The following is a 24,387-nucleotide window of genomic DNA, read 5'->3' as shown; positions in this document are numbered from 1 at the left end:
CTACTCCTGCACCTATTTTCTATGTTTCTATGTTTCTATATCTACCTCTACCAGCAACCCTGGCAGAGTGTTCCACACAACTACCACTCTCTGAGTAAAAACCTTACACCTGGCGTTCCCCTATACCTTCCTCCATTCACCTTAAAATCAAACCCCTTTGTATTAGCTCTTCTACTTCCACTATGTCCGCACCTCCTGGCTGGGGAGTCAAGGTACATACTTCCACCCATGCAAGATGAGTGGGAGTGTGCACTCTCGCACTCCACCCATCCTGCATCAAAGCCCTACCTCACTACACTCTTCCCCACCTTTAATTTTACACCATCTCACCCCTCTGGCACCCTGGACTCTGCCTCTCTGTAACTCTGCAGCACCCCCACCCTACCCCCAGCCTTGGACTTTCTTCCCCACTTTCCTCCCACCCACCTTCCACCACTGGTTACACGTTCTCTCCCCAACTCTGCCAGAAATACTCTCAACCCTTTAGCCCAGATCACCTGATCTCCCCTGACCGCCACTCCCCAGCAAAACCTATCAACGCTCGACTCTCTCTACACTCACGACTGTGGCTAGGCAGAGCTCAAATGCCATCTCAAAATTCGCCAATGACACCACTGGTGTTGGTAGAATCTCAGATGGCGTACAGGAGTGAGAAGAGTCGACTGGTTGAGAGGGGTTGCAACAACAACCTCACACTCAATGTCAGTAAGGCCGAGGAACTGATTGTGGACTTCAGAAAGGCAAAGTTGAGGGAACACACTCCCATCCTCATTGAGGGATCAGCAGTGGAAAACACGAGCAGCTTCAAGTTCCCGAGCGTCAACATCTCAGAGAATCTGTCCTTGGCCAAACACATCAGTGCAATCAGAAAGCAGCCTTGATAGCAGTTACATTTCATTAGGAGTTTGAGGAGATTTGGCATGTCACCAAAGACGCTAGCAAATTTCCGCAGATGGACCATGGAGAGGATTCAGACTGGTTGCATCGCTCTCTGATACGGAGGCTCCAGTGCACAGGATCAAAAGAGGCTGCAGAGGTTTGTAGACTCGGCCAGTTCAATCACGGGCACTATCCTCCCCACCACTGACAACATTTTCAAAAGGCGGTACAGGGAGGACACACACTCAGTATTCAAGGAACAGTTTCTTCCCCTCTGCCATCCAATTTTTCATTGTAACTTCTCATCATTTGTTATGTATTGCACTGTACTACCAGCACAAAACAACAAATTTCATGGCACATTATCCAGATTCTGATCCTAAACATTGTAACCTTGTCAGCTCACACCCCACTCTCACTTCCTCCTCCTCCCCTGTTGTTCCACATCATCTCCAACCTTTGGACTATGATCCAAAGATACATTACACACCTTCTCCCTCCCTCCTCCCTGTCCACCCACCTTTCAATTGCAACATTATAAAGTCATAAAGTTATACAGCACAGACATGTGCCCTTTGGCCCTATTTCTCTATCTGGGCTAGTCCCACTTCCCCACGTTTGGCCCATATCCTTCCAAAAATTTCCTATCCATGTACTTGCGTAAATTGTTCCCACTCCGGCACTGCCTCTGGCACCTTGCTCCACACACCCACCACCCTTGGTGCAATTGAAGAATTACCCCTCAGGTCCACTTAAAATCTTTTCCCTGTCACCTTAAATCTGTGCTCCCAAGTTTTACATTGCCTTACCCTGAAGAAAGGACTGTGACTATCCATGCCCCTCATGATTTGATGCACCTCTGTAAGGTCTCCCATGCCGCAGGGAAGAAAAACCCAAGCCTTGCCACTGTTGTGCAGCCCTCACCCACATTTCCTCTATTTCCTGCACTTCCACTCGACCCTGTCTTTCCCTAGATGGAACAGGAATGGAGTTCCTTTGCTCCACTACTCCACTTTATTTTATATATTTATGTTTTATTTTTAATTTAGAGATACAGCATGGTAACCGGCCCTTCTGACCCAACAAGCCTGCGCTGCCCACTTACACTAACACGACCAATTAATCTACTAATTTGCACTTCTTTGGAACGTACGAGGAAACTGGAGCACCCAGAGGAAACCCACATGGTCCCAGGGAGAATCCTTAAAGACAGCGGCGGGAATTAAAACCCGGGTCGCTGACACTGTAATGGCATTAGACTGGTTGCTAGGCTACCATGCTGCCCTACCCATCAGCCCATGCATCCAGCACAATACCCTTTGACATTTCCATCAGCCACTACCTGCCACACCCTCTCTTTCCCACCCCTTCCCGCTTTCTGCCTTCTCATGTTCGCCTCACCCGGGCCTTAAAGAGCTAATCCGGGTGAGGCAGACATTCACATGCACCTCCTCCAACCTTGCTCATTGCATTCAGTGCTGTCTATGTGGCCTCCTCTACATGAGTGAGACCAAGCACAGACGAGGCTAACCACTTTGCCCAACACCTGCACTCCATCCACTAAAGCCTTCCGGAGCACCTGGTTGCTGGTGTCCAATTCGGATCTAATTTTTTCTTTTAGTTCAACTTTCTTTATGCTTATTTGCTTATATAATCACGTGTTTGTCTGCAAATGCTTAGTGGATTTTCAGTACGTAGAACATAGAGCACTACAGTACAGCCTCAGATGTTGTGTTGAACCAAATAAATTAGTAATCAAATGGCCAACCAAACAAATCCCTTCTGCCTACACAATGTCTGTATCTTTCCATTTCCCCCACATTCATGTCCCTATCTAAACATCTCTTAATAAAACATAGAACAGCATAGCTTGTTCTGTTTTTTTTGCAGTTTCTTTGTAAGCCAGTGTCACAGACTGTCCCTATTGTGCCATAGGTTGTGCTTAACAAAATAATTTCCTTATCCACGAAGTCCTAATGAAAGCCTCAAACATCAACTGTTTACATGCCTCCATTGATGCTGCCTGACCTGCAGAGTTCCTCCAGCATTTTGTGTGTTACTCAGGATTTCCAGCATCTACAGAATCTCTCGTGTTCCTTGCGTATCTAGTTTGAGCAAGTTTTTGGTGTAAAGCTCGACCACAAGGTGTTCTTTGCTCCTTCCTCCACAGTTCCAGTACAGTGAGTTAGTTACAGTTGGAGATACTTACCTGCTGCTCCATTTTATTGCCTTTTTTTGCTGTGACATCTAATTATATAGTTGTAAGCAGAAGATTTGTGACTTCAAAAGACAATATGGGGTGGTGACATAGTACTGCGGTTAGTGCATCACTTTAAGATCGTGGTTCAATTCTTGTCTGCTGTTGTGCATTCACCTCATGACCATGGGGATTTCCTCAGAGTGCTCTGGTTTCCTCTGACATTCCAAAGATGTATATTTAAGATTGGGCGGCGGGGTGGAGACACGTCTCTACCAGAGGAGGAGGGGTAAGGCACTCCTTCCCTCCGGTAACCGCAGGTCACTCCTGGGCAAGGTGTAGCACCTGCTTAGTCCCCCGATCAGAGTTACGAGAAGCCATGGTGGATGGGTTGTATGAACAGCTGGTGCACGTCACTAGTTCTGGTCATACGACCACCGACGCCAGGCAGACAATCTCTGAAGAGTATTGATAATGGCTGGGATTACCCATCTACTTCTGCTGAAAAATTTACCGAGAACAATCATGGTCAAGACCCTGATCACCTACACCTTACATGGCACATAATGGTGATGATGATAGTTATGGTTAGTGAACTGAAAGCATGCAGTTGCCACAGGAAACATAGTGATACCATAAGACCATAAGACATAGGAGCAGAATTAGGCCATCTGGCCCATCAAGTCTGCTCCACCATTCAAATATGGCTGATCCTTTTTTTCTATCTCCTCCTCAACCTCAGCTCCCGGTCTTCTCCCCGTAACCATTGATGCCATGTCCAATCAAGGACCTATCAATCTCTGCCTTAAGTACACACAATAACCTAGCCTCCACAGCTGTATGTGGCAACAAATTCCACAAATTCACCACCCTTTGGCTCCACATCCCTGTTTCGAAAGGGTGCCTTTCTATCCTGAGGCCGTGCCCACTTGTCCTAGACTCTCCCTCTATGAAAAACATCCTTTCCACACCTATTCTGTCTACACTTTTCAACGTTTGAAAGGTTTCAATGAAATCCCCCCTCATCCTTCTGAATTCCAGCGAGTACAGACCCAGAGCCATCTGGGTCTGTTCTTGTGACATATGATAACCCTTTCATTCCTGGAATCATCCTTGGGAACCTCCTTTGGACCCTATCCAATGCCGGCACATCTTTTCTAAGATGAGAAGCCCAAAACTGTACACAATACTCAAGGTGGAACCTCACCAGTGCCTTATAAAGCCTCAGCATCACATCCTTGCTCTTGTATTCTAGACCTCTTGAACTGAATGCTAACATGGCATTTGCCTTCCTCACCATGGACTCAACCTGCAAGTTAACCTGCAGGGTGTTCTGCACAAGGACTCCTAAGTCCCTCTGCATCTCAGATTCCTGGATTTTCTCCCCGTTTAGAAAATACTGTAGTCGACACATTTATTTTTACTACCAAAGTACATGACCATGCATTTTCCAATATTGTATTTCATTTGCCACTTTCTTGCCCAATCTCCTAATCTAAGTCCTCCTGCATCCTATCTGTTTCCTCAACACTTCCTGCCCCTCCACCAATTTTTGTATCATCTGCAAACTTGGCAACAAAACCATCTATTCTATCATCTAAACACACTCACCACTCACCACAATTCTTGTTGATTTGACACAAAAGAAAATGAATCTCCTGGTTGTATATGGTGGCATATATCTATATGTGCCTAAGACTTTTCACAGTATTCTGTTTACTTTGATAATAAATTTACTTAGAACATTTTACTATATGTTTCAATTTATATGTTGACAAATAAAGCTAATCTGAATGTCTTCAATATTATCACCAGAACTAACACTAGTCATTTCTCACTCCCACACGGTCTTGTCTATCCTCTGCCTCCTCCACTGCCAGGGTGAGGCTAAATGCAAACAGCACCCGAATTGTCTATAAGCCAATGGCATGAACATAGAATTCTCCAATTTCAAGTACCCTACTCCCTACTCTGCTCCTTTTTTTTTCTCTGCCTCTGTCTTTATTTCCACTTTCTCCTCCTCCATCGCCTATTAACCCGTCTCATCTGGATCTGCCTACCACTGACTAGATCTTTCTCCACCCCTTCCTCTCCCCTCTGTCTTTCAGTCCAGTTGAAGGGTCTCAACCCAAGATGTCAGCTGTTAATTTCCCTGGATATGGGGAGAAGACAGGAACCGGGTACTGATTGTGGATGATCAGCTATGATCACAGTGAATGGCGGTGCTGGCTCGAAGGGCCGAATGGCCTACTCCTGATTGTCTATTGTCTATGACTAAAGTTCAAAGTAAATTTATTATCAAAGTACATATATTTTCTTGTGGGCATGCACATTAGATACAAAGAAACACTGAAGTGTGCCAACAGAATTAACGAAAAACGACAAAGTCAGATAACCATCCAAAGAGGAAAAGGCAATAAATTGTGCAGATACGAAAAGAAAAACAAAATAATAAATAAATAAATAACTATTACTGAGAACATGGGTTGCAGAGTCCTGGAAAATGAGTCCGCAAGCAGTTCAGTGATGGGGTGAGTGAAGTTACCCACTCTGGTTCAGGAGCTTGATGGTTGAGGGGTAATTGTTCCTGAACCTGGTGGATGGGATCGAAGGCTGCCTTCTTCCTGGTGACAACTCGCTGAGTTGCTATTTCGGCCCCAGCCTATCCACTCTCTCCTCATAACGCAAGCGCCCTGGTGCCGGTAACGTGCTTTTGCATCTACTCCGCACCCTTTCATAACTGGGCGACCCACACTGGCCGAGGGCTTTTAACCTAAAACATCAGTTCTGTTTCTCTTCCCATGGATGAGACCTGACCTGCTGAGTACTTCCAGCACTGCAGTTTTAATTTTATTTTAATCTTCGTTTCACCATCTCCGACTCGCCCCAATCACCCAATGTACCCCGCAGCAAAGTATTTGCAAGCTAAACAAAAGCGCGATTCCAAATTACAAGCCGCGGCGTAGAGATAACGGAGGTCCAGCACGGAACCCTTGCCCTCAATGTGCCGAGGGAGGGCGATGCCAGAGGGGAGTCCCACCCCCATTGTTCGGCCTTGATGAGGTTGCGCTGACGCCGGGCCGTGAAGGAAGCAGGAGGAGGGGGGTTACTGTCTTATTTAAAGGGCAGCGGCGGTGCTCACTGGAGTCGGCGATCTTACATAGAGGCTGAACCCAGGTTATAGGCCAGACTGTCCTGCTCACACGGAGGGAGCAACCACATTTGCACGCGGCAGACGAAGGACTTACTCAATTGCCAGGTAAAGCTTTGATTCATTTGTCCGTGGGAGCCGCTGTTGATTTTTAAAGACCCTTATGAAATTTCTAAAAAATATTTCGGGCTGCTACTCGTGTTTAGAGCAAGCGGCGTGGTGACTCTTTGTTAAAATGTAATTAAGAATAGTTCATGGGAATTATTTAGGCTTTATTTTATAAATTGTAGTTCAGCAAAAAAGACTGGGATGGAATTTAAAAGCAGCAGAAGGTAGCAAATGATGTTTTTATTCCGGGTGTTGTGTGTTAAAGAGTGCAGACTGTTAAAGTTAGGAACAGTTAGCAATGTATTGCATCAGTTAATGGCAGTGGTCTAACTATTTTGTGCCTTTCTTGTTACAGAACCCGTATTATGATCATTTGGCGATTCATTTCTGAACTTTCTATGGAACAACGGCAGAGCCAGACTATAATCAAACAGAGCTACAACGAGCGGGATACTTTTAGAGAAAACTGTTCGGCTCTCTTGTAACTGCCCTGGCACACTGCATCTGACTAAAGGTAGTTTCACGTCGTGCGAGGCTAGAGAGTGGTTTATTTTACGTTGCCTTAACTTCTGGTTTGACTCATTCCAGTCTAGTCCCTTCTAATTGAGTCATGCTGGTTATGAGGTATCCGGATATTACAGGGCAGAGTGAGCAAAGAAATAAATAATCGTGGATAATCTTGGCAGTAAGGGTTATATCTAATGCCGTGGAACATTTCTAAAGATTTGGCAGACCAGAGATGGGTGTGTATAAGATGGTAATGTCGGCTCCTACCAGACCACTGTCAACTTGCCACTCTGGCTGTGATATATTTCAATAGTGTGAGTGAAATGATTCCCTGACTTGACTTGAGTCTGAAATCATGGATCTGATTGGTTTCCCTGGCATTGGCTTTCACCCTCCCCCTGGGGGTTCACTTTCTGGCCTGTTCCCCATAACTATTGACCATGTGCACAATGCCAACAGACTCTCCATATTGGACAAAGTAGTTCAGAAGGAGTTTAAGAGTTAACCACCTGAGTGCCAGTGCATTTTCCTCAAAGTCAGAAATGGTGAGAGATTGCAAACTTCCTCCCATAATTTTATACAGTTCCTGGTTTCAAAAGGTTTCTGGTAATGGTCTACAGCTGGCCTTGAGCAGATCTGTGCATTCCCTCATATTATTGGCACTTTCTTGGCTTGAATTTGTTCTGGATTAAATGAGGTGAAGTAGTTCAGTTTCCACTACACTCCTGATTTCTAATTTCATAAGTAATTTAAAGGTTAGTTGTCTGCTGTATCCAGTGATGACTGATTTGTGCAGTTCTGATGTGAAACCTGTGTAGAAAAAGTTTTTACAGTGGAAAAGCCCTTGCCCAGGGGTATTTCCACTTTCACAACCTCTGAAGTCCAGGTCCAGGTGATACATGCAGTTGTCACAAATGGAGCCTTCCTTGGTTGCAGTGGATGACCATTTCTTTGTTTTATGGAGAGCTATGGATATGATAAAGAAATACAGAACCACCTCCTTGGCTGTGATCTCATCTGCCCAGTCAGCCAGACCTGATTTCACATGCCTAAGACGGGAATCCCCCTCTGGCCCATCGATTCTGCTCCGCCATTCGATCATGGCTGATCCTCCTTTCTTCCTTCCCCTTCAACCCCAGTTCCTAGTTTTCTCCCCATGACAACCTTCACCAGAGGTGCCACCCCATCCCTGGACAACCCATATCCCTAATTCAATAAATTCAATTCAGCAAATCTGGCTACATTGTGTGTCTGACTTTTCAGATTGGAGGGTTTTGTTTGTGCTGGTACTGGAAAGATCGGAGGTGTGTCGAGTGGGGGTAGGCTCTTGAGGATACAGAGGGAAGAGTAACAAAAGGCTTTTGAAAGGTGCAGAGGATTAAATGATCAGAATGATGATTAAGTCACATTTTGAACAAAGAGGGAGATTTGTTTCCTGCTATTCTCATGGTGATATAGGGAAGATCCTGTTGCTTTTACTCGGCCGGTCGTTGGAGCTTTATTTGTCTGGCAAACCATTCAGCAGACAATTGAAAGCTGAGCAAGGGAGTCCTGAGAACAAATGGTTTAGCCTTTACCCATAGTCGTGGCGAAGAGAAACAAGGCACTTTGACCCAGCTTGTTCATGCAGAATTGTATGCCCAAACTAGTCCCATTTGCATTATTTCACTCTAAGCCTTTCCAATCCATTTGCGTCTCCAGGCTAAACACTATAATTGTATCAACCCTCATCTTAGTTTGTTCCATGTACACATCAACCTTAATGCCTCCCAAATAGTCCCCTTTAAAGCTCTCCATCTCACTTTAAACCTAAGGTTTGGACTCCCCATGATTTTAGGAGTGGTTATTACATACAACGTACTGCCAGAGGGTGCTGGAGTCAGACACAATTACTACATTTAAAGACCTAATGTATTTAAATACTTAAATTTGCAAGGCACAGACAAATATGGCACTTACGCGGGGAGTGGATGGGCGAAAAGGTACATGGTGTTCTGAAATGGCCATTTCTGTGAGAGGAAGACGGAAGAGATTGCAGATGCTGCAAGTCTGGAACAAGAACAGAACGCTAGGTCAAGCAGCGCCCCTAGAGGCAAAATGTGCAGGCAACCATTTGGGTCCGACCCTGTTTCTGTGTTGAATGACTACAAAGAATAGCCTGAAACAACGCTATATTTTTTTCTCTCAAAAAAATATCTATGCCTGATATAAAAATGATAAACTACCCTAATTCCTTACAAGCTGACTGTCAACCCATCGTGGTTGTGGTTTGTTGCCTTTGTCACATGCGTCTTATGAAGGATCACAAGACATTAAAGCCTCTGTAAAATGGTTTTGGTGGTTGACAACACAAACCTCGGACATAGTGACATTTACACGGAGTTTTTGTTTTCCCCTCTGTCGCAGCTCGGATGGCTTCTCCCCAGTATGTGCTAGTTTGGAAGTTAGTATCTGTACAACTGCGACTGAAGGGAGAAACGGACACTTGGGCTTTAAAAACATTATTCTTTTTGTACCCTAAGCATCCTCGGGCGTACATAATTTAAACTGAGTTTAGAATTTGCTTTGAAGCGTTTATTGCTGTTTTCGTGCGCCGGTTAGTTTATGACACAATGCGCTTGTATTGAGTGTCCTTTATTTTTAGAACAAAACTAGATTTTTATCTCGTGTGTTTTTTTTTCCATTTGATCTCTGGCTTCAAATGTTCTTTGACGAAGTTATTTGTCTTGTATTGGTTTCATTGGGCAGAGCAGATGTTACCCGAGTTTCAGTCTAAGGTAGCAACAGGATTGACCAATGGTGTTCGAGCTCTCGCATTACGCACAACCTTCCGTCTTCCTCAACAACAGCTTAATTATGTAGTGTTGAGGCAAGCGGAATGGCTGGGTGGTGTCTGGTTATCTGCTTTTGTTTCCTCCTTTTCATTTTATCAGCGTTGAACGATGCCTATTCTACGATCAGAGGTGGGGTGGGAGCGATGAAAATCGAAACACCACTTTGTTGAGAAGTGGGGTGGAATTGCTGTATGTGAACCGAAAGATGCTTGCTTGTCAGAATCACAGACACTGGTGACAGAGGTCGTTTTATCCTTTGTTCATGTTTGCTCAAGAATGATTTTTTCCCGCTGTTGGTCCATTGCCCTGTAGTCGGGTGTTTTTAAAAATGCAGTCGGATCTTCTTGTCCTCTCTTGAGCAATGACTCGGCAGCTGATGCTTTTGATGGGGTCGTCAATTTCCCTCAGACTTGCCATGCATTAAGTTAGGAGTGGTACGGTAGTGTACCAGTTAGCGCCACGTTTTACAGTATCAGCTGTAAGACTGGGGTTTGATTCACACTACTATCTGTACATGCTCCATGACCACGTGGGTTTTCTTCTGGTGCTCTGGTTTCTGCCGGCAATCCAAAGATGTAAGTTTAGGGTTGAGAGAGTTGTGAGCATGCTATGTTGGCACTGGAAGTGTGGCAATACGTTCTAAACGTATAAAATCCTAAAGGGATTGGACAGGCTAGATGCAGGAAGATTGTTCCTGATGTTGGGGAAGTCCAGAAGAGGGGTCACAGTTTGAGGATAAAGGGGAAGCCTTTTAGGACCGAGATTAGGAAAAACTTCTTCACACAGAGAGTGGTGAATCTGTAGAATTCTCTGCCACAGGAAACAGTTGAGGCCAGTTCATTGGCTATATTTAAGAGGGAGTTAGATATGGTCCTTGTGGCTAAAGGGATGGGGGGGATTATGGAGGGAAGGCTGGTACAGGGTTTTGAGTTGGATGATCGGCCATGGTCATACTGAATGGCGGTGCAGGCTCGAATGGCCTATGCCTGCACCTATTTTCTATGTTTCTATAATACTTAAGGGCTGCCTGGCACAATTGATGATTTGACACAAAGAACACATTTCACTAATAGGAAGTCCACAGATGCTGGAAATCCAAAGCAACACACAGAAAACTATGTGTGTCTACATCAAATTGTTTTCATTAATTAATCACCCTGAAAGCCTGATGCAAAGAAGAATTACCCTAGAATCTAACTCAACTAAAATGTGGTTGCCCTGGCCTCATCTTGTTACTTTCTCGTAATGCTTCGCTTCCCTCGGCTCCCAGAGCTTTTTGTTCAGATGAAATCATTTCCACTTCCATACCCCACCACTCACATTTCAAACACTCCTTCCTGAGAAGCAAGAGCAAATTTGTGTAGTATTTTGTTTTCCAACAATGCTATAGAATAGCCACCTCCATGACTTTTGGGGGGGGGGGAACAAAACATTTGAGTAGTCAATTTAGTTAGTTTGTTTGGCTCCTTGTTGGTTGCCTCTATGTGATCTAAGTGCTTCATCTTTGGCTTGGTCAATTCTTTCTGGTCTCTACAAGTTCTCACTGACCTGTGGCATTTTCACCAAGGTTACTTAATATTTAATTACTGCTTGATTCTCATAACTTTTAAGACTGGCTCATTCAGGAATGTGTTGCTACAGGCCTGCCCTGAATTGTTTCCCTAAAAGCTGTGCTGGTATATTACTTGCCCGCAAAGAGTGTTTAAGTAGATTCCTTAGCTAGCGCAGACAAAGAGCCTGTACTGGTCATGTTCTTCAGCTCATGATGTCGTGCAGACCTTTCAACCTACTCCAAGGTCAATCAATCTCATCTCAAAGTCCTCCAGTTTTCTTTCATCCGTGCCATTCCAAAAAAAAGGCTCTTAAATGTCCCTATTTATATTCCTCTATCACAACTCCCAATAGTGCATTCCATCCACTTGCCATTCTGTTTTCTTTTTAAAAACACTGCCTCTGATATCCTACCACTGTACTCCAATCACCTTAAAATGATGCCCTCTCATATTAGCCATGGCTACCCTGGGGGAGGGGAATGGTGCTGGCTGTCCACTTCATCCTCCTTTGCCCCAAAGAGAACAGCCCTAGCTTGTACAAGAAGTTTATTGTGATTTGGTCTGGCTAATTTCCCCTTCTGCACCTGATCAATTATCTTTGGTTAGAGAGTACAGCACACGACATTGTACTGGCCCTTTAATGTACTGTTGGATCAATCTCCCACAGATCCTCAATTTTCTTATTATCCATGTGCCTATCACTACAGTCTCTTGAATATACCTACTGCTACCACCCCTGGTGGCATGTTCCATGCACCCACCACCCTAGGAAAAATTACCTTTGACACCCCCCCCCCGCCCCAGCCCACACTTCAATCACCGTAACATTGTCTTTTCCTTTTAGCTATCTAATCCGATTTGCATGAATTGGTCGGAGTATGGAGACTGCTTTGTAAGGATCGGTGCAGCTGGTATCTTCAGTTGTGACCTTCGGTGGATGCTCTTTCTGGGTCTCCTCTCATTTCAGATACATGCGGGCCGGTTGGTTAACAGGTGCCTTGGTTGTTTCTGATATGTAGAATCTGCAGAGAGCTGATGGGAATAAAATGAGCCCTTGAGGGGCTAATGTGGAATAGCTGGGCTGAAAGGCCTGTTTCTATGCTTTCTGATTGTGACCCAGATCAAATGTTGGTGCTGCAGCTTGCAATGAGAATTTCTATACTAGTTTAACATTTTTAGTGCAGTGTAGCACCTTGTTCCAAAAAAAAAACTAGGCACTTGAGAGCAACACTCACAACATGCTGGAGGAACTCAGCAGGTCGGGCAGCATCCGTGGAAACGATGAGTTGACATTTCGGGCCGGAACCCTTCATCAGGGCTGTAGAGGGGAGGGGCAGAGGCCCTATAAAGAAGGTGGGGGAGGGCTGGAAGGAGAAGGCACTTGAGAGGGAAGCTCCATTGAATTTGTACACATCAAATGCCCATAAGCAATGTTTATATTGCTTTTGTGGTGATTGCAGAGCCAGCTTCATTTCACAAGCACCTGGTGACATTCCTGTGTAAGATATTCCTGATCTGATCCTGTTCCACATCCAGTGTCCTCTGGAGAAACACAAACCCATCACCCCTACTGGAGCATGGGCCGTTGTGGGCAGAATCATTCGGGTGTAATATCACTGGCATATGTCGTGAAATTTGTTGTCTTTGTAGCAGTGGTACAAATGCAATGCGTAATGGAAGAAATCTGAGTTACAGCAAGTATGTATTACGTAGTTAAGTAAGCAGTGCAAAAATATAGTGTTCATGGGTTCAATGTCCATTCAGAAATTAAATGGAGAGGTTTTTCCTGAATCGTTGACTGTGCCTTCAGGCTTCTGTACCTCTACCTGATGGTAGCAATGAGATCAGGGCACGTCCTGGGTGGTGGGAGTCCTTAATGATGGATGCTGGCTTTATGAAGCATTGCTCCTTGAAGATGTCCTGGACACTAGGCTGGCTCCCATGATGGAATTGAATTCACTACCTTCTGAAGCTGCTTTCACTCCTGTGCAGTCGCACCCACCCCATAGCGCTGCAACCAGTTGGAATGCTCTCTATGGTACGTCTGTAGAAATTTGCGGGTGTCTTTGGTGACACACCAAATCTCCTCAAACTGCTAATGAAGTGTAGATCACCAGAGTCCTCTGTCCTGGGCCAGTCTTTCAAGATGTCGTCCTTCAGAGATCCGTCCTGTCCCGGGGATGAAGTCTTTGGTGTTTCTGTTAGTGCTGGGCTTTTAGGGTGGGGTTTCTTGCCCCATGTCCGACCCTCCACTTTTGCAGTCGGGTGTTGGGACTGTCCACAGTGGAGTTAAAACATTGAGTTCCAAACAAATTAGCAGATCTCATGGTGGGGAGGTGGGGAAGGAGGCTTGAATAAACAAGATGTATTATTTCAGTCTTCCACAGCTGGTGACCAATCCAGATAACCTGTTTGCTGGATCTAATGCCAGGTAATGATTTGTTTAAATTCTATCTCCATTCCACCTGCTCCTAAAACACTGGTTCCTTCTGGGAGCAGGGTAATGAGGCACAGAGCTTATTAAGAATTTCAGTGTGCCTTGTTTTTTTTCAATAAAAGTTGTGTATTCCTTTCGTAAAAGGTTAAGAGATGGAGGAGGGGGAAATAACACAATGTAATGAGTATCTAAAATATGCAAATCTACAATTTTAAAAAAATGCTGGAAACACCTAACAGGTCAGGCTGCATCACTGGGGAGGGGTAGGGGGAAGAGTCAATATTTCAGGCCAGAACTGGGACAGAGAGAAGAAACTTGTGAATCTGTGGGGGAGGGGTGTCCCAATGGGATAAAATCAGGGTGAGTGAGAATGAGCCGTAAACACGATTATCCAGACAATAATAAGGAGCAGTTAAAGAGTAAGACAGCTGCATTAGAGCCACTGCAGATTGTGTTCTTAGTATCTTCACTTTTTGTTATTTGCATGATTGGTCCTCTTTTGCACGTTGGATATTTGCCGGTCTTTGTTTTTTCGTGGATTCTATTGTATTTCATTGCTTCCCTGTGCAAGAAAATGAATCTCAAGATTCCATATGGCATGCAATGATTAAAAGTTTGCACTTTGACTTACAAAAGATTGGAGGAGTTGTGAAATGTAGAGCAAGAGGACAGCCTGTTTGTTTGGCCAGTAGCAGGATGCCCCATGCAAGTGCCTAGCTAACTCGTTACTGTCGCAGTGCCTGCCAATGAGCTGACATCAAGCAGAGCGGTAATGTAATTGTCTTTCAGCTCTAGAACCGGTATGGAGATATCGCCCCCTTCTCAACAAAGTAACTACACGGGATAAATCTTGTGATACACTTTTGGAGAGCTTTGAGAATATGTGGATCCATAAATTTAATGTTTTGCATTCTGGATTTTATTGAGTGGTAAAACTTGTACTTTTAACGAATTAGTTCTGAAATGCTAGAATCAGTCTAATATTATAGGCATGTGTCATGAAATCTGTTAACTTTGTGCCAGCAGTACAATGCAATACATAATAGAAAGGAAAACAAAATTATAGTAAGTGTATATATTGAATAGTTAAATTAAATAACTGCAAAAAATGTAGTGATGTAGTGTTCATGGGTTCAATGTCCATTCAGAATTCGGAAGGCAGAGGGAAGAAGCTGTTTCTGAATCGCTGACTGTGTCTAGAGGCTTCTGTACCTCCTTCCTGTTGGTAATAGTGAGAAGCGGGCATGTCCTGGGTGATGGAGGTCCTTAATGATGGACACCTCCTAACTGAGGATGACCTGGATACTAGTGCCTATGATGGAGTTGGCTAATTTTGCAACTCAGGAGCTTACTTTAATCCTGTGCAGTAGATAAATCTCAATAAATAAATTAAATAACCAAACAAATATTTAATTCTGGTGGCTGGTCCAAGAAAATGAGCACACTCTAGATTTCTTGTCACAGTGGCTCAACATTGTCCGTAGCTTGAGTATGAGGTAACAAAACAGACCTGTCCTGATGTGCATTGTGGCCGGCTGCGTCTTTAGTGATGTGCTAACACAGGAAATGGTCACTAAATGCCTGCCTTAATCTTTTCAATGATCACCAATTAATGTGAACATTCATCTATTATTTTTTTCTTTGCTATTTCCAACAATATCTCTCATCCAATCATTGGTTTAATTGGCTATGAAGTATCAGCTGAAGTGAAATTGTGACCAGGTTGTATTTCCTGAAGACTGGCTATCATTTTGCATGGTATTTGCTATTTTAATTTTTAATCCCAGGCACGCGCTGTGAAACTCCTTCCATGACCAGACCAGCTTTATAGCAGTGGGGTTCTTAGAGCTCAGCGTACTTGTCCACCTCTTGGATGGAGGGGAGGGAATGCCCACATCGATTATAATCCCCCAGGTTGTCAACTCTTCCAAGTTGGAGCTCTTAGATATGTTGGGATGGTAAATATAGTTTCAACCTAGCAATATCTGCAACATCCAAGAAGCTGCAGATATCTAATGAAATTGAAATCCTTCTCTTCCCCCCCGCCCCCCTTCCCTTTCTGCTCTCAGGCTCGGGCAGAGTCCATTTTTCTTGTTCATCACTACAAGACACAGCAGGATTTCATCACTTTGCTGCTAATCGTAAGTTTGCTGAAGATGGTTGGGTTCAAGCCTACAGACATTCCTCCAACAGCCACGGTGAAATTTCTCAGTGCTGGAACTGCAGCCTGCATTGCTGACTTGTTTACCTTCCCGCTGGACACTGCAAAAGTCAGATTACAGGTAAGATCCTGGTCTTAGTCTTGTGTAAGTATGTTGCCTTGGACAGAATATATTGGCATTCTTTCCGACTTGCACTTGCACTTGGGTTATTCACCCCCCCCTCCCCAGTGTTAATCAATTTACTGACATTTTTTTGAAACGTTCCAGAAAAATTTCTTAGTACAGGGAAGTGAGGGGTAGAATGGGGCTATGGGAAAGTTCTGAGAGCTGCTGATGGATTGGGTGACTTCACAAAATGTGAGTGGAAATTGGAGAAGGAATATTTGGGATAACGTTGAGAATCTCCATCTAGATGGAGTACAGAAGCCCTGTGTAAGTGCTGGGAAGAGTACACCACCTCTGAAACTACCTAGCAGGTTACCCCGTTGCAGAGTCCATGGGTCCTACTTTGACTGCACCAACCACTGGAGCAGAAGCAAGTCATCTCTGGTACTCCCTCCAGAGTATTCAACAAGTAAAGGGGCCTTGCATTATCATGAAGGAACTAGGATGAGTCATGTAAATATGAAGTAGAATTTGTTTTTGTTGCTTGTGTTATTCAAATCAACAGAACCAAATCACAAAATGAAGTTCGATGTGTATTCATTTACTGCACCACACATTTATATAATCAAAATAAATTGGAACAAATTGTTTGACCACATGCTTGATCCCCTGTTGTGTCTGTATTTTTGCAGCTTAAAAGCTGAAATAGTCATTTACTTTTCTGAATTAGTTTAGTGCTATATGCTACTATTCTCTCTTTTTGGCTTCTATAAGCAATAAGTAATAGCAAATGAAGAAACTTCTCATCAAACTTCTACTTACCATATTTCTATATATACAATTTTTTTCCCTACAAATAACAGTTTACAAGCTGGAATTGCCCTGTGATGACCAAGTGCCGAATCTGGGATGCCTAAGTATTAGACTAGACTAGTCTACATGTGAGTTGGGCTGAGCCCAAATCACACAATGCGGGATGTTCATCCAATTTTTGTCCTGCACAGATTCAAGGGGAATCAATGTCTGCTGCAGAGACGAGTACCTTCAGATATAGGGGTGTCTTTGGCACCATGGCCACAATGGTCAGGAATGAGGGACCAAGAAGCCTCTACAGTGGGCTGGTGGCTGGTCTTCAACGTCAGATGAGCTTTGCTTCTGTGCGCATTGGACTCTACGATTCTGTAAAGCAGTTCTACACCAAAGGATCTGAACGTAAGTATAATGTATCTAACTATTGTAGTGACGTGTCGCTGTGGAAGATCGATCAACTTCAAATAGGAGTCTGGGTGCTCTTCCATCAATTTTAAATAATTTTTGGAATCTAGTAGTTGTTGTAGGAGGAAGCTTTAATTTGCTGAAGGATAAACCGAATGGATTAATTCCTCTGTTCTTAAACAAGGTTCCACTGAACTGGAAGACCAATTATTGAACAGACTGTTTGCCAGTTGAAGATCACAAAAAGTGACCCACCTTTTACAGTTCCTGATTTGTATTGATTTCAGGTTCTCATGGTGCTGTGAATTTATCCTGTAATCCTGTCTGCCAAGCCATGGCCAGTGGAAACCTAACCAGTATTTCTTTATTTGATCACCAGAAGGGGGGAGAAAACCAGAACTGTGGAGATGAGAGATTCTGCAGATGATGGAAATCCAGAGTAACACACCAAATACTGAAGGAACTCAGCAGGCCAGGCAGTATCTATGGAGAGGAATACAGAGCCAACTTTTCTGGCCAAGGCCCTTCATCTCCGCATGAAACATTTTCATTTTATTCCTTTCCAAAGATGCTGCCTGACCAGAACTGAGTCTGAACAGTGACTCAGACTGATTCTAAAATTGGAATAAATTGGTTTATCGTCACATGTACTGAGGGACAGCAGTGTTCATAAAGATGCTACAGTGAGGGTCACCATATTGCCAGTAATTGACAATGCTGATCAAATAAATGTACTTGCATTTTAAAATTTAGTATGCTTTAATCTACCTACGTAAAGCACAGTACAGGTTCTTGGTCCTCCAGTGACTAGTGTTTAATATGCGGATGATTACTCTAGATGTTGGCATTGGTAGCCGCCTGCTTGCTGGCTGTACTACAGGAGCCATGGCTGTGGCATTTGCCCAGCCGACCGATGTGGTGAAAGTGAGGTTTCAAGCACAAGCAAGTATATCTGGTCCAAACAGACGATACAATGGAACCATTGAAGCCTACAAGACCATCGCCAAAGAGGAAGGAATTCGGGGGCTATGGAAGGGTTTGTACTTTTATTTGGAGTTGCATTGAATTGTGTTTGATCCAAGACTCTAAGTTGTTAGCTTACAGAATTGTAATTTGATTAATAAACTTGAAAATCTTTGCAGGAGAGTAGACAGTGGGTGACATGCTGCCATTTTAATTGAAATTGAAATGTGCTGCTTAATTGGTTTTAGTGAAACACCATTTTGTAAGATAGTCAAGTGATTGAAGAGTGGATTTTTTTTTGGTGGTCTTTTTTTTTTGAATCCTGTTGTAGCTATTTGAATCTGTTTTTATAATTGGCACAACTTTTCCAAATGTAATATAAAGTTCAATGTAATATGCATGTCATCATACAGCCCTGAGATTCATTTTATTGCAATTAAAATTTAATCCAATAACCATAATAGAATCAATGGAAGACCGCACAAAAGGACGGACAGACAACCAGTGTACAAAAGATGACAAATTGTGCAAACACAAAGAAATATTGAGAACTTGAGACAAAAGAGTCTTTGAAAATGAGTCCCTAGGTTGCAGAAACAGTTCATTAATGGGGCGAGTGAAGTTATCCCTTGGTTCAAGAGCCTGATGGTTGAGGGGTAATAACTGTTCCAGAACCTGGTGCTGGCAGCCTTGATACTCCTGCACCACCTTCCTGAAGGCAGCACTGTAAAGAAATCATGACCTGGGTAGTCGGTGTCCATGATGGATGCTGCTTTCCTGTTACAATGCTCCATGTAGATGTGCTCAAAGGGGGAAGGGAGGGCTTTACCTGTAGTGGATTTGGCCCAGGCCATCACTTTTTGCAGGAACAGGAACAGAACCTACACATGAAGTAGCTGAAATGAAAAGATTCCTACAACATTTTACAGACAATAAGACAATGGGGCAGAATTGGGCTTTTCAGCCTATTGAGTTTGCTCTGGGATTCTATGGCTGACTATTATCCCTCTCAACTCCATTCTGTGCCTTCTCATTCCCATAGTAGCTTGTCCTCCACAGCTATTGGTAGCAGCAGATTCACCATTCTCTGGATAAAGAAATTCCTCCTCCTCCTTTGTTCTCAGGGCATCCTTCTATCCTGTCTGCGCCCACTATGGGAACATCTTCTCCGGAGCTGCTCCATCTAGGCCCTTTCAATATTCGATAGGGTATTTGCATTTAAGATGTGAATTGTTGATAACTGGCAGTAAGAGTCAAATTGGATCCTGTTCAAGGCTATGGCTCCTCATAATTTCTGTAAACCTAACTTTCAAGTTATTTAAAGAACATTTCCCTTGGTATTATTGTCCCATCTAAATTTATGACAAGATCTACCTCCTGGGATTACACATCACTACATAATGGAGAGGGTTCAAAGGAGGTTCATGAGAATTATTCCAGGATTGAAAGGATTAATGTATGAGGAGCATTTGATGGCTCTGGGCCTGTATTTGCTGAAGTTTAGAAGAATGAGGGGAATCTCATTGAAACTTTTAGGATATTGAAAGGTCTAGGTAGGGTAGAACAGAAGATATTTCCTATAATGGGGGTGTTTTGGACCAAAGGGCCAGCTTCAGAATAGAAGGGTGTCCCTTTAGTAAAGATAAGGAAGCATCATGTGAACTAAATGAGTTGCAAATTCTACATTGTGCACCAGCTCAGGATAAATTTCTTGAGGTGCCTCAGGAAAACTGTCCTTTGCTCTCAATGTTCCTGAGCTCTGGCAAGTGGGTCGTGAATCTGTGGAATTCATTACCACAGGTGGCCATAGAAGCCAAGTCATTGAGCATATTTAATTTGGATGTTGATAGTTCCTTGATAAGTAAAGGCATCAAAGGGAGAAGGCTGGAGAATGGGATTGGGAGAAAATATCAACCATGATGAAAAGGTGGAGCAGACTCAATGGGCTGAGTGGCCAAATTCTGATCCTTTGTCTTATGACCTCTGTTTGGGTATGGGCTATCATTGTGAATTACTATCACTACATTTTGAATTATTTAAGAATTACAGGAAAATCAAATTATTTACACCCACAAAATTTCATTCTTGTAAAATCTTGTGATCTAATTGAGGACATTTAAAAGAAGCACACAGTTTGAGAACCTTTAATTTTTGTATGACTTGTCTAACATTAGAAATGTTCCCCAATTAATGTTTTGTTCAAATTCATCTTTCTATTCCTACTTCCTTTCTGCCAGCCCCGCGAGAAAAGTAGAGTTTAGCTGCTAAAATAGGATATTTGTGCAGATGAAGAGAAACTACATGAATAATTAACATTACATGTTACTTCCTTAGGTACTCTACCTAATATTGCCCGTAATGCCATTGTGAACTGCACAGAACTTGTGACATACGATCTGATCAAGGATCTGTTGATAAAGAATGGTCTTTTGACTGGTAAGTGATGGGTGATTTGTTCTTGAATGAAAATTTGTACATTAGAATATGAAAAAATTACTGAATTTTCAAGGCCAAGGAGAAACTTTAAATTGGTAAAGAGTCTAATCAATTCCAGGAAAAAGAGATAATAAGCTTTTCTTGCATGTAATTTGCATTGAAATTGCCCTCTAAAGACTACATAAATTGTAAAGGACTCAATTTATTTCTATTGTTAGAATTGATATGGGAGCATTCTCAACTAGCTCCAGTTCAGCGGATGTAGAACGTATGTAAACATTGTGGTTTTCCTATATTGGAGGTATAATTAAAAATGAATAAATAGAAAGAAGCTCAGATTACTATGTCTGTATTGGTTTTGTCATTAACTCCACCCTTGCAAATGTGTAACCGGGCTTTCTAGGCTCTACTCACTTGGGTCTCCAGTCAGCAAGCACACAATTCTATGCTTCATTTCAAGGAGTCCCACTCCACCACTTATTTCTTCCATGTTGCTTTACACCCTACTCTTGCATCACATTACTCTACATCCAGATGAAAAGTACTGACAACTAATTTCCAGAATGACCATAATTAGAACATAGAATAGTACAGCACAGTACAGGCCCTTCGGCCCACAATGTTGTGCCGACCCTCAAACCCTGCCTCCCATATAAGCCCCCACCTTAAATTCCTCCATATACCTGTCTAGTAGTCTCTTAAACTTCACTAGTGTATCTGCCTCCACCACTGACTCAGGCAGTGCATTCCACGCACCAACCACTCTCTGAGTAAAAAAACCTTCCTCGAATATCCCCCTTGAACTTCCCACCCCTTACCTTAAAGCCATGTCCTCTTGTATTGAGCAGTGGTGCCTTGGGGAAGAGGCGCTGGCTATCCACTCTATCTATTCCTCTTATTATCTTGTACACCTCTATCATGTCTCCTCTCATCCTCCTTCTCTCCAAAGAGTAAAGCCCTAAACTCCCTTAATCTCTGATCATAATCCATACACTCTAAACCAGGCAGCATCTTGGTAAATCTCCTCTGTACCCTTTCCAATGCTTCCACATCCTTCCTATAGTGAGGCGAACAGAACTGGACACAGTAAGTATCTTTAAAATGAATGTTGTATTGTGATTATAAAAAGTATCAATTGTTATGATGATCATTGAAAATAACTTCCTGATTTTTTTTTTAAAAGGGGTTTGGCATACTATTTTGTGAAATATTTTGACATAAGCTCGAGTCCCAACAATCCAGGTCATCCTGATATTAGTGCAGGAACCAATGTTTTAATGTCTCTCTTACAGATAACCTTCCGTGTCACTTCTCTTCCGCTATTGGTGCTGGATTCTGCACAACTCTTATTGCTTCACCTGTTGATGTAGTGAAGACAAGATACATGAACTCTGCCCCTGGCCAGTACAACAGTGCCTTAAACTGTGCAGTTACCATGTTTACGAAAGAAGGTTTCACAGCTTTCTATAAAGGGTGAGTGCTTGTGTCTGGAATTTCTAATACTGCAAATATTGTCTTGCAGCTGCAGTGAAGAGAACCTTATTTTTAAAAAACACAACAACAAATTTAAACGTCTTCAGTATTTTGCTTTTTGTGTTGCTGGTATTTCAATTGTTTGTGTTCTTTGGGAAGATGCACACTCATGAGATTTAAAAACTGGGACGGCATGAAGTGGAGGGTGGCTATATGGACCAATCATCTTGAAACTTGAGTTCGTACTTCAGTTACTTCCCATTTTGTGGTTGGGAAAATTGCATGACTTCATCTGAATCCCATATCATGGCAACCATAGCAAATTTTTGCAAAGGTCACAGTGTCATTTTGAAACACTTTTTAATAACTTGCTATATGTCATTGTAATGTGACACTCTTCAGAGTCAGCTGACTCTATAATCTTGTGTAATTGTTTCCTTTCAGATTTATGCCGTCATTTCTACGCCTGGGTTCATGGAACATAGTGATGTTTATTACTTATGAACAGCTGAAACGAGCTATGATGGTTGCCACACTTTCTAGAGAATCTTCTCTGTAAACAAAAATGCATAGTCTTTGCTTGAAGTAATTTTAAATCTAACATTCTGTTGTGATATTTATTATTCTGGATTTTCCATATTGTAAGGCACTGTGTATTTCATTCCTTTAAGGAGCTACTTAAAGCTTGCTTTACAAGGGACCATGTACACTATGGAATTGTCTCAACTGTTATTTATCTCCCCCACTACTAACTAAGAAACATTGATTTGTTGCATTATGTAACCTGGGTAGATTGGAAGAGATCAATTTTATTAATAAACTTTTTTATTAAAAATTGTGTAGCAATAGCAAAATTTGTGGTTTAAAAAGTATTAGGTACAAGATTTGGAATGCAAATCATTTTATTAAATGTCTTTTTTTACAAAATTAGATCTCTGAACTTCCATTAAATCAATAAAGCCAACTCATGTTTAAAGTGTGTTTTTTTTTTAAATGGATTTGAGGTTTGAGTCTTCGATTTGAAGCTTGGTAGAGATCAATTTCAAGATGCGCATCTCCTTTCACTGAGCGGTGTCTCCTGAAATATGGATCTTTGTATCAGGAAATGGTGCTGTGCCAGACCAAGTTGGTAAAGGTCCTTTCCTGGATATAGTGCCTATAAAACACATTCACCCATTCCTTAGAAGTTTTTATGTTTTATTGTTTTACAACAGTGAATCACGTGGATTTAACTTGACTTTTTTGACAGAGATCAACAGAAAAAGATTCCTTTGTGTTAATGTGAAAATAGATCTCTACGAAGTGATCCAAATTAATTACAAATTAAAAACAATAATTGCTTAAGTATTCACCCCAAAAGTTTTTGAAAAGAGCAAGTCAGGATCTGGATACAAGAAAATTTCCCTGTCATAGAATATCCCTGAATAAGTACAGTTAAGCCAATCATAAGTTGTAAAGAATATGGCACAATTGTAAATCTGCCTAGTTTAGGCTGTCCTCAAACTGAATCTTCGTGTAAGAAGAGGACTAGGGAGGGAAGCCACCAAGAGACCTCTGCCAACTCTAGAGGAATTACAAGCTTCAGTGGCTGAAATGGGAGAGACTGCACATAAAACAACAGTTACCTGGGTGCTTCACCAGTTGCAGCTTTATAGGAGAGTGGCAAAGACAAAGCTACTGTAAGGGAGGGAGCCTCACATGAAATCTCAACTAGAGTTTGCCAGAAGGCATGTGGGAGACTCTGAAGTCAGCTGGAAGAAGGTCCTATGGTCTGATGAAACTAAAATTGTGCTTTTTGGCCATCAGATGAAATGCCATGTTTGGCGTAAACCAAACACAGCACATCAAAAATACACAGCACGGTGGTGGAAGCATCATGCTATGCAGCAGGCCCTGGAAGGCTTGTGAAGGTAGAGGGTAAAATGAATGCAGCAAAATACAGAAATCCTGTAGGGAAAAACTTATGCAGTCTCCAAAAGAGCTGCAACTTGGGTGATCTGTTTCCCAGCAAGGCAATGACCACAGGCATAAAGCTACACAGGAATGGCTTGAAAACAACAAAGTTAATGATCTGGTGTGGCCAAGTCAAAATCCAGACCTCAATCCAATTGAGAATTTGTGGCTGGACTTGAAAAAATGTTATTTTTTCATAATCCCCATGCAATCTGACAGAGTTTGAGCAGTTTTGTGAAGAAGAATGGGGAAAATTTGCAGTGTCCAGAGGTGCAAAGCTGAGAGACCTATTTGTAGACTCAATCAAGGCCGTAATTGCTGCCAAAGATACATCTACTAAATACTGACTTGAAGGTGGTAATTATGCAATCAATTATTTTGTTTTATATTTAATTAATTTAGATCACTTTGTAG

The 24,387-nt window shown here is 42.6% G+C and overlaps 1 protein-coding gene across 1 annotated transcript; it reads left to right on the top strand.

Moving 5' to 3' along the window:
* Positions 1-5,786: 5,786 nt before the first annotated feature.
* Positions 5,787-22,979, top strand: LOC134349712 (mitochondrial uncoupling protein 2-like). Its single transcript, XM_063054451.1, has 8 exons — positions 5,787-6,335; positions 6,691-6,849; positions 15,736-15,948; positions 16,938-17,145; positions 17,987-18,184; positions 20,446-20,547; positions 21,840-22,020; positions 22,465-22,979. The coding sequence occupies exons 3-8, from the start codon at positions 15,823-15,825 to the stop codon at positions 22,577-22,579; spliced, it is 930 nt and encodes a 309-aa protein (XP_062910521.1). The 5' UTR covers positions 5,787-6,335; positions 6,691-6,849; positions 15,736-15,822; the 3' UTR covers positions 22,580-22,979.
* The last annotated feature ends 1,408 nt before the right edge of the window (positions 22,980-24,387 follow it).

Source organism: Mobula hypostoma, chromosome 7, assembly GCF_963921235.1.
Source record: "Mobula hypostoma chromosome 7, sMobHyp1.1, whole genome shotgun sequence".
Classification (NCBI taxonomy): Eukaryota; Metazoa; Chordata; class Chondrichthyes; order Myliobatiformes; family Myliobatidae; genus Mobula; species Mobula hypostoma.
The sequence above is the reverse complement of the archived record's forward strand: the minus strand, read 5'-3'. Positions and strand labels throughout refer to the sequence as shown.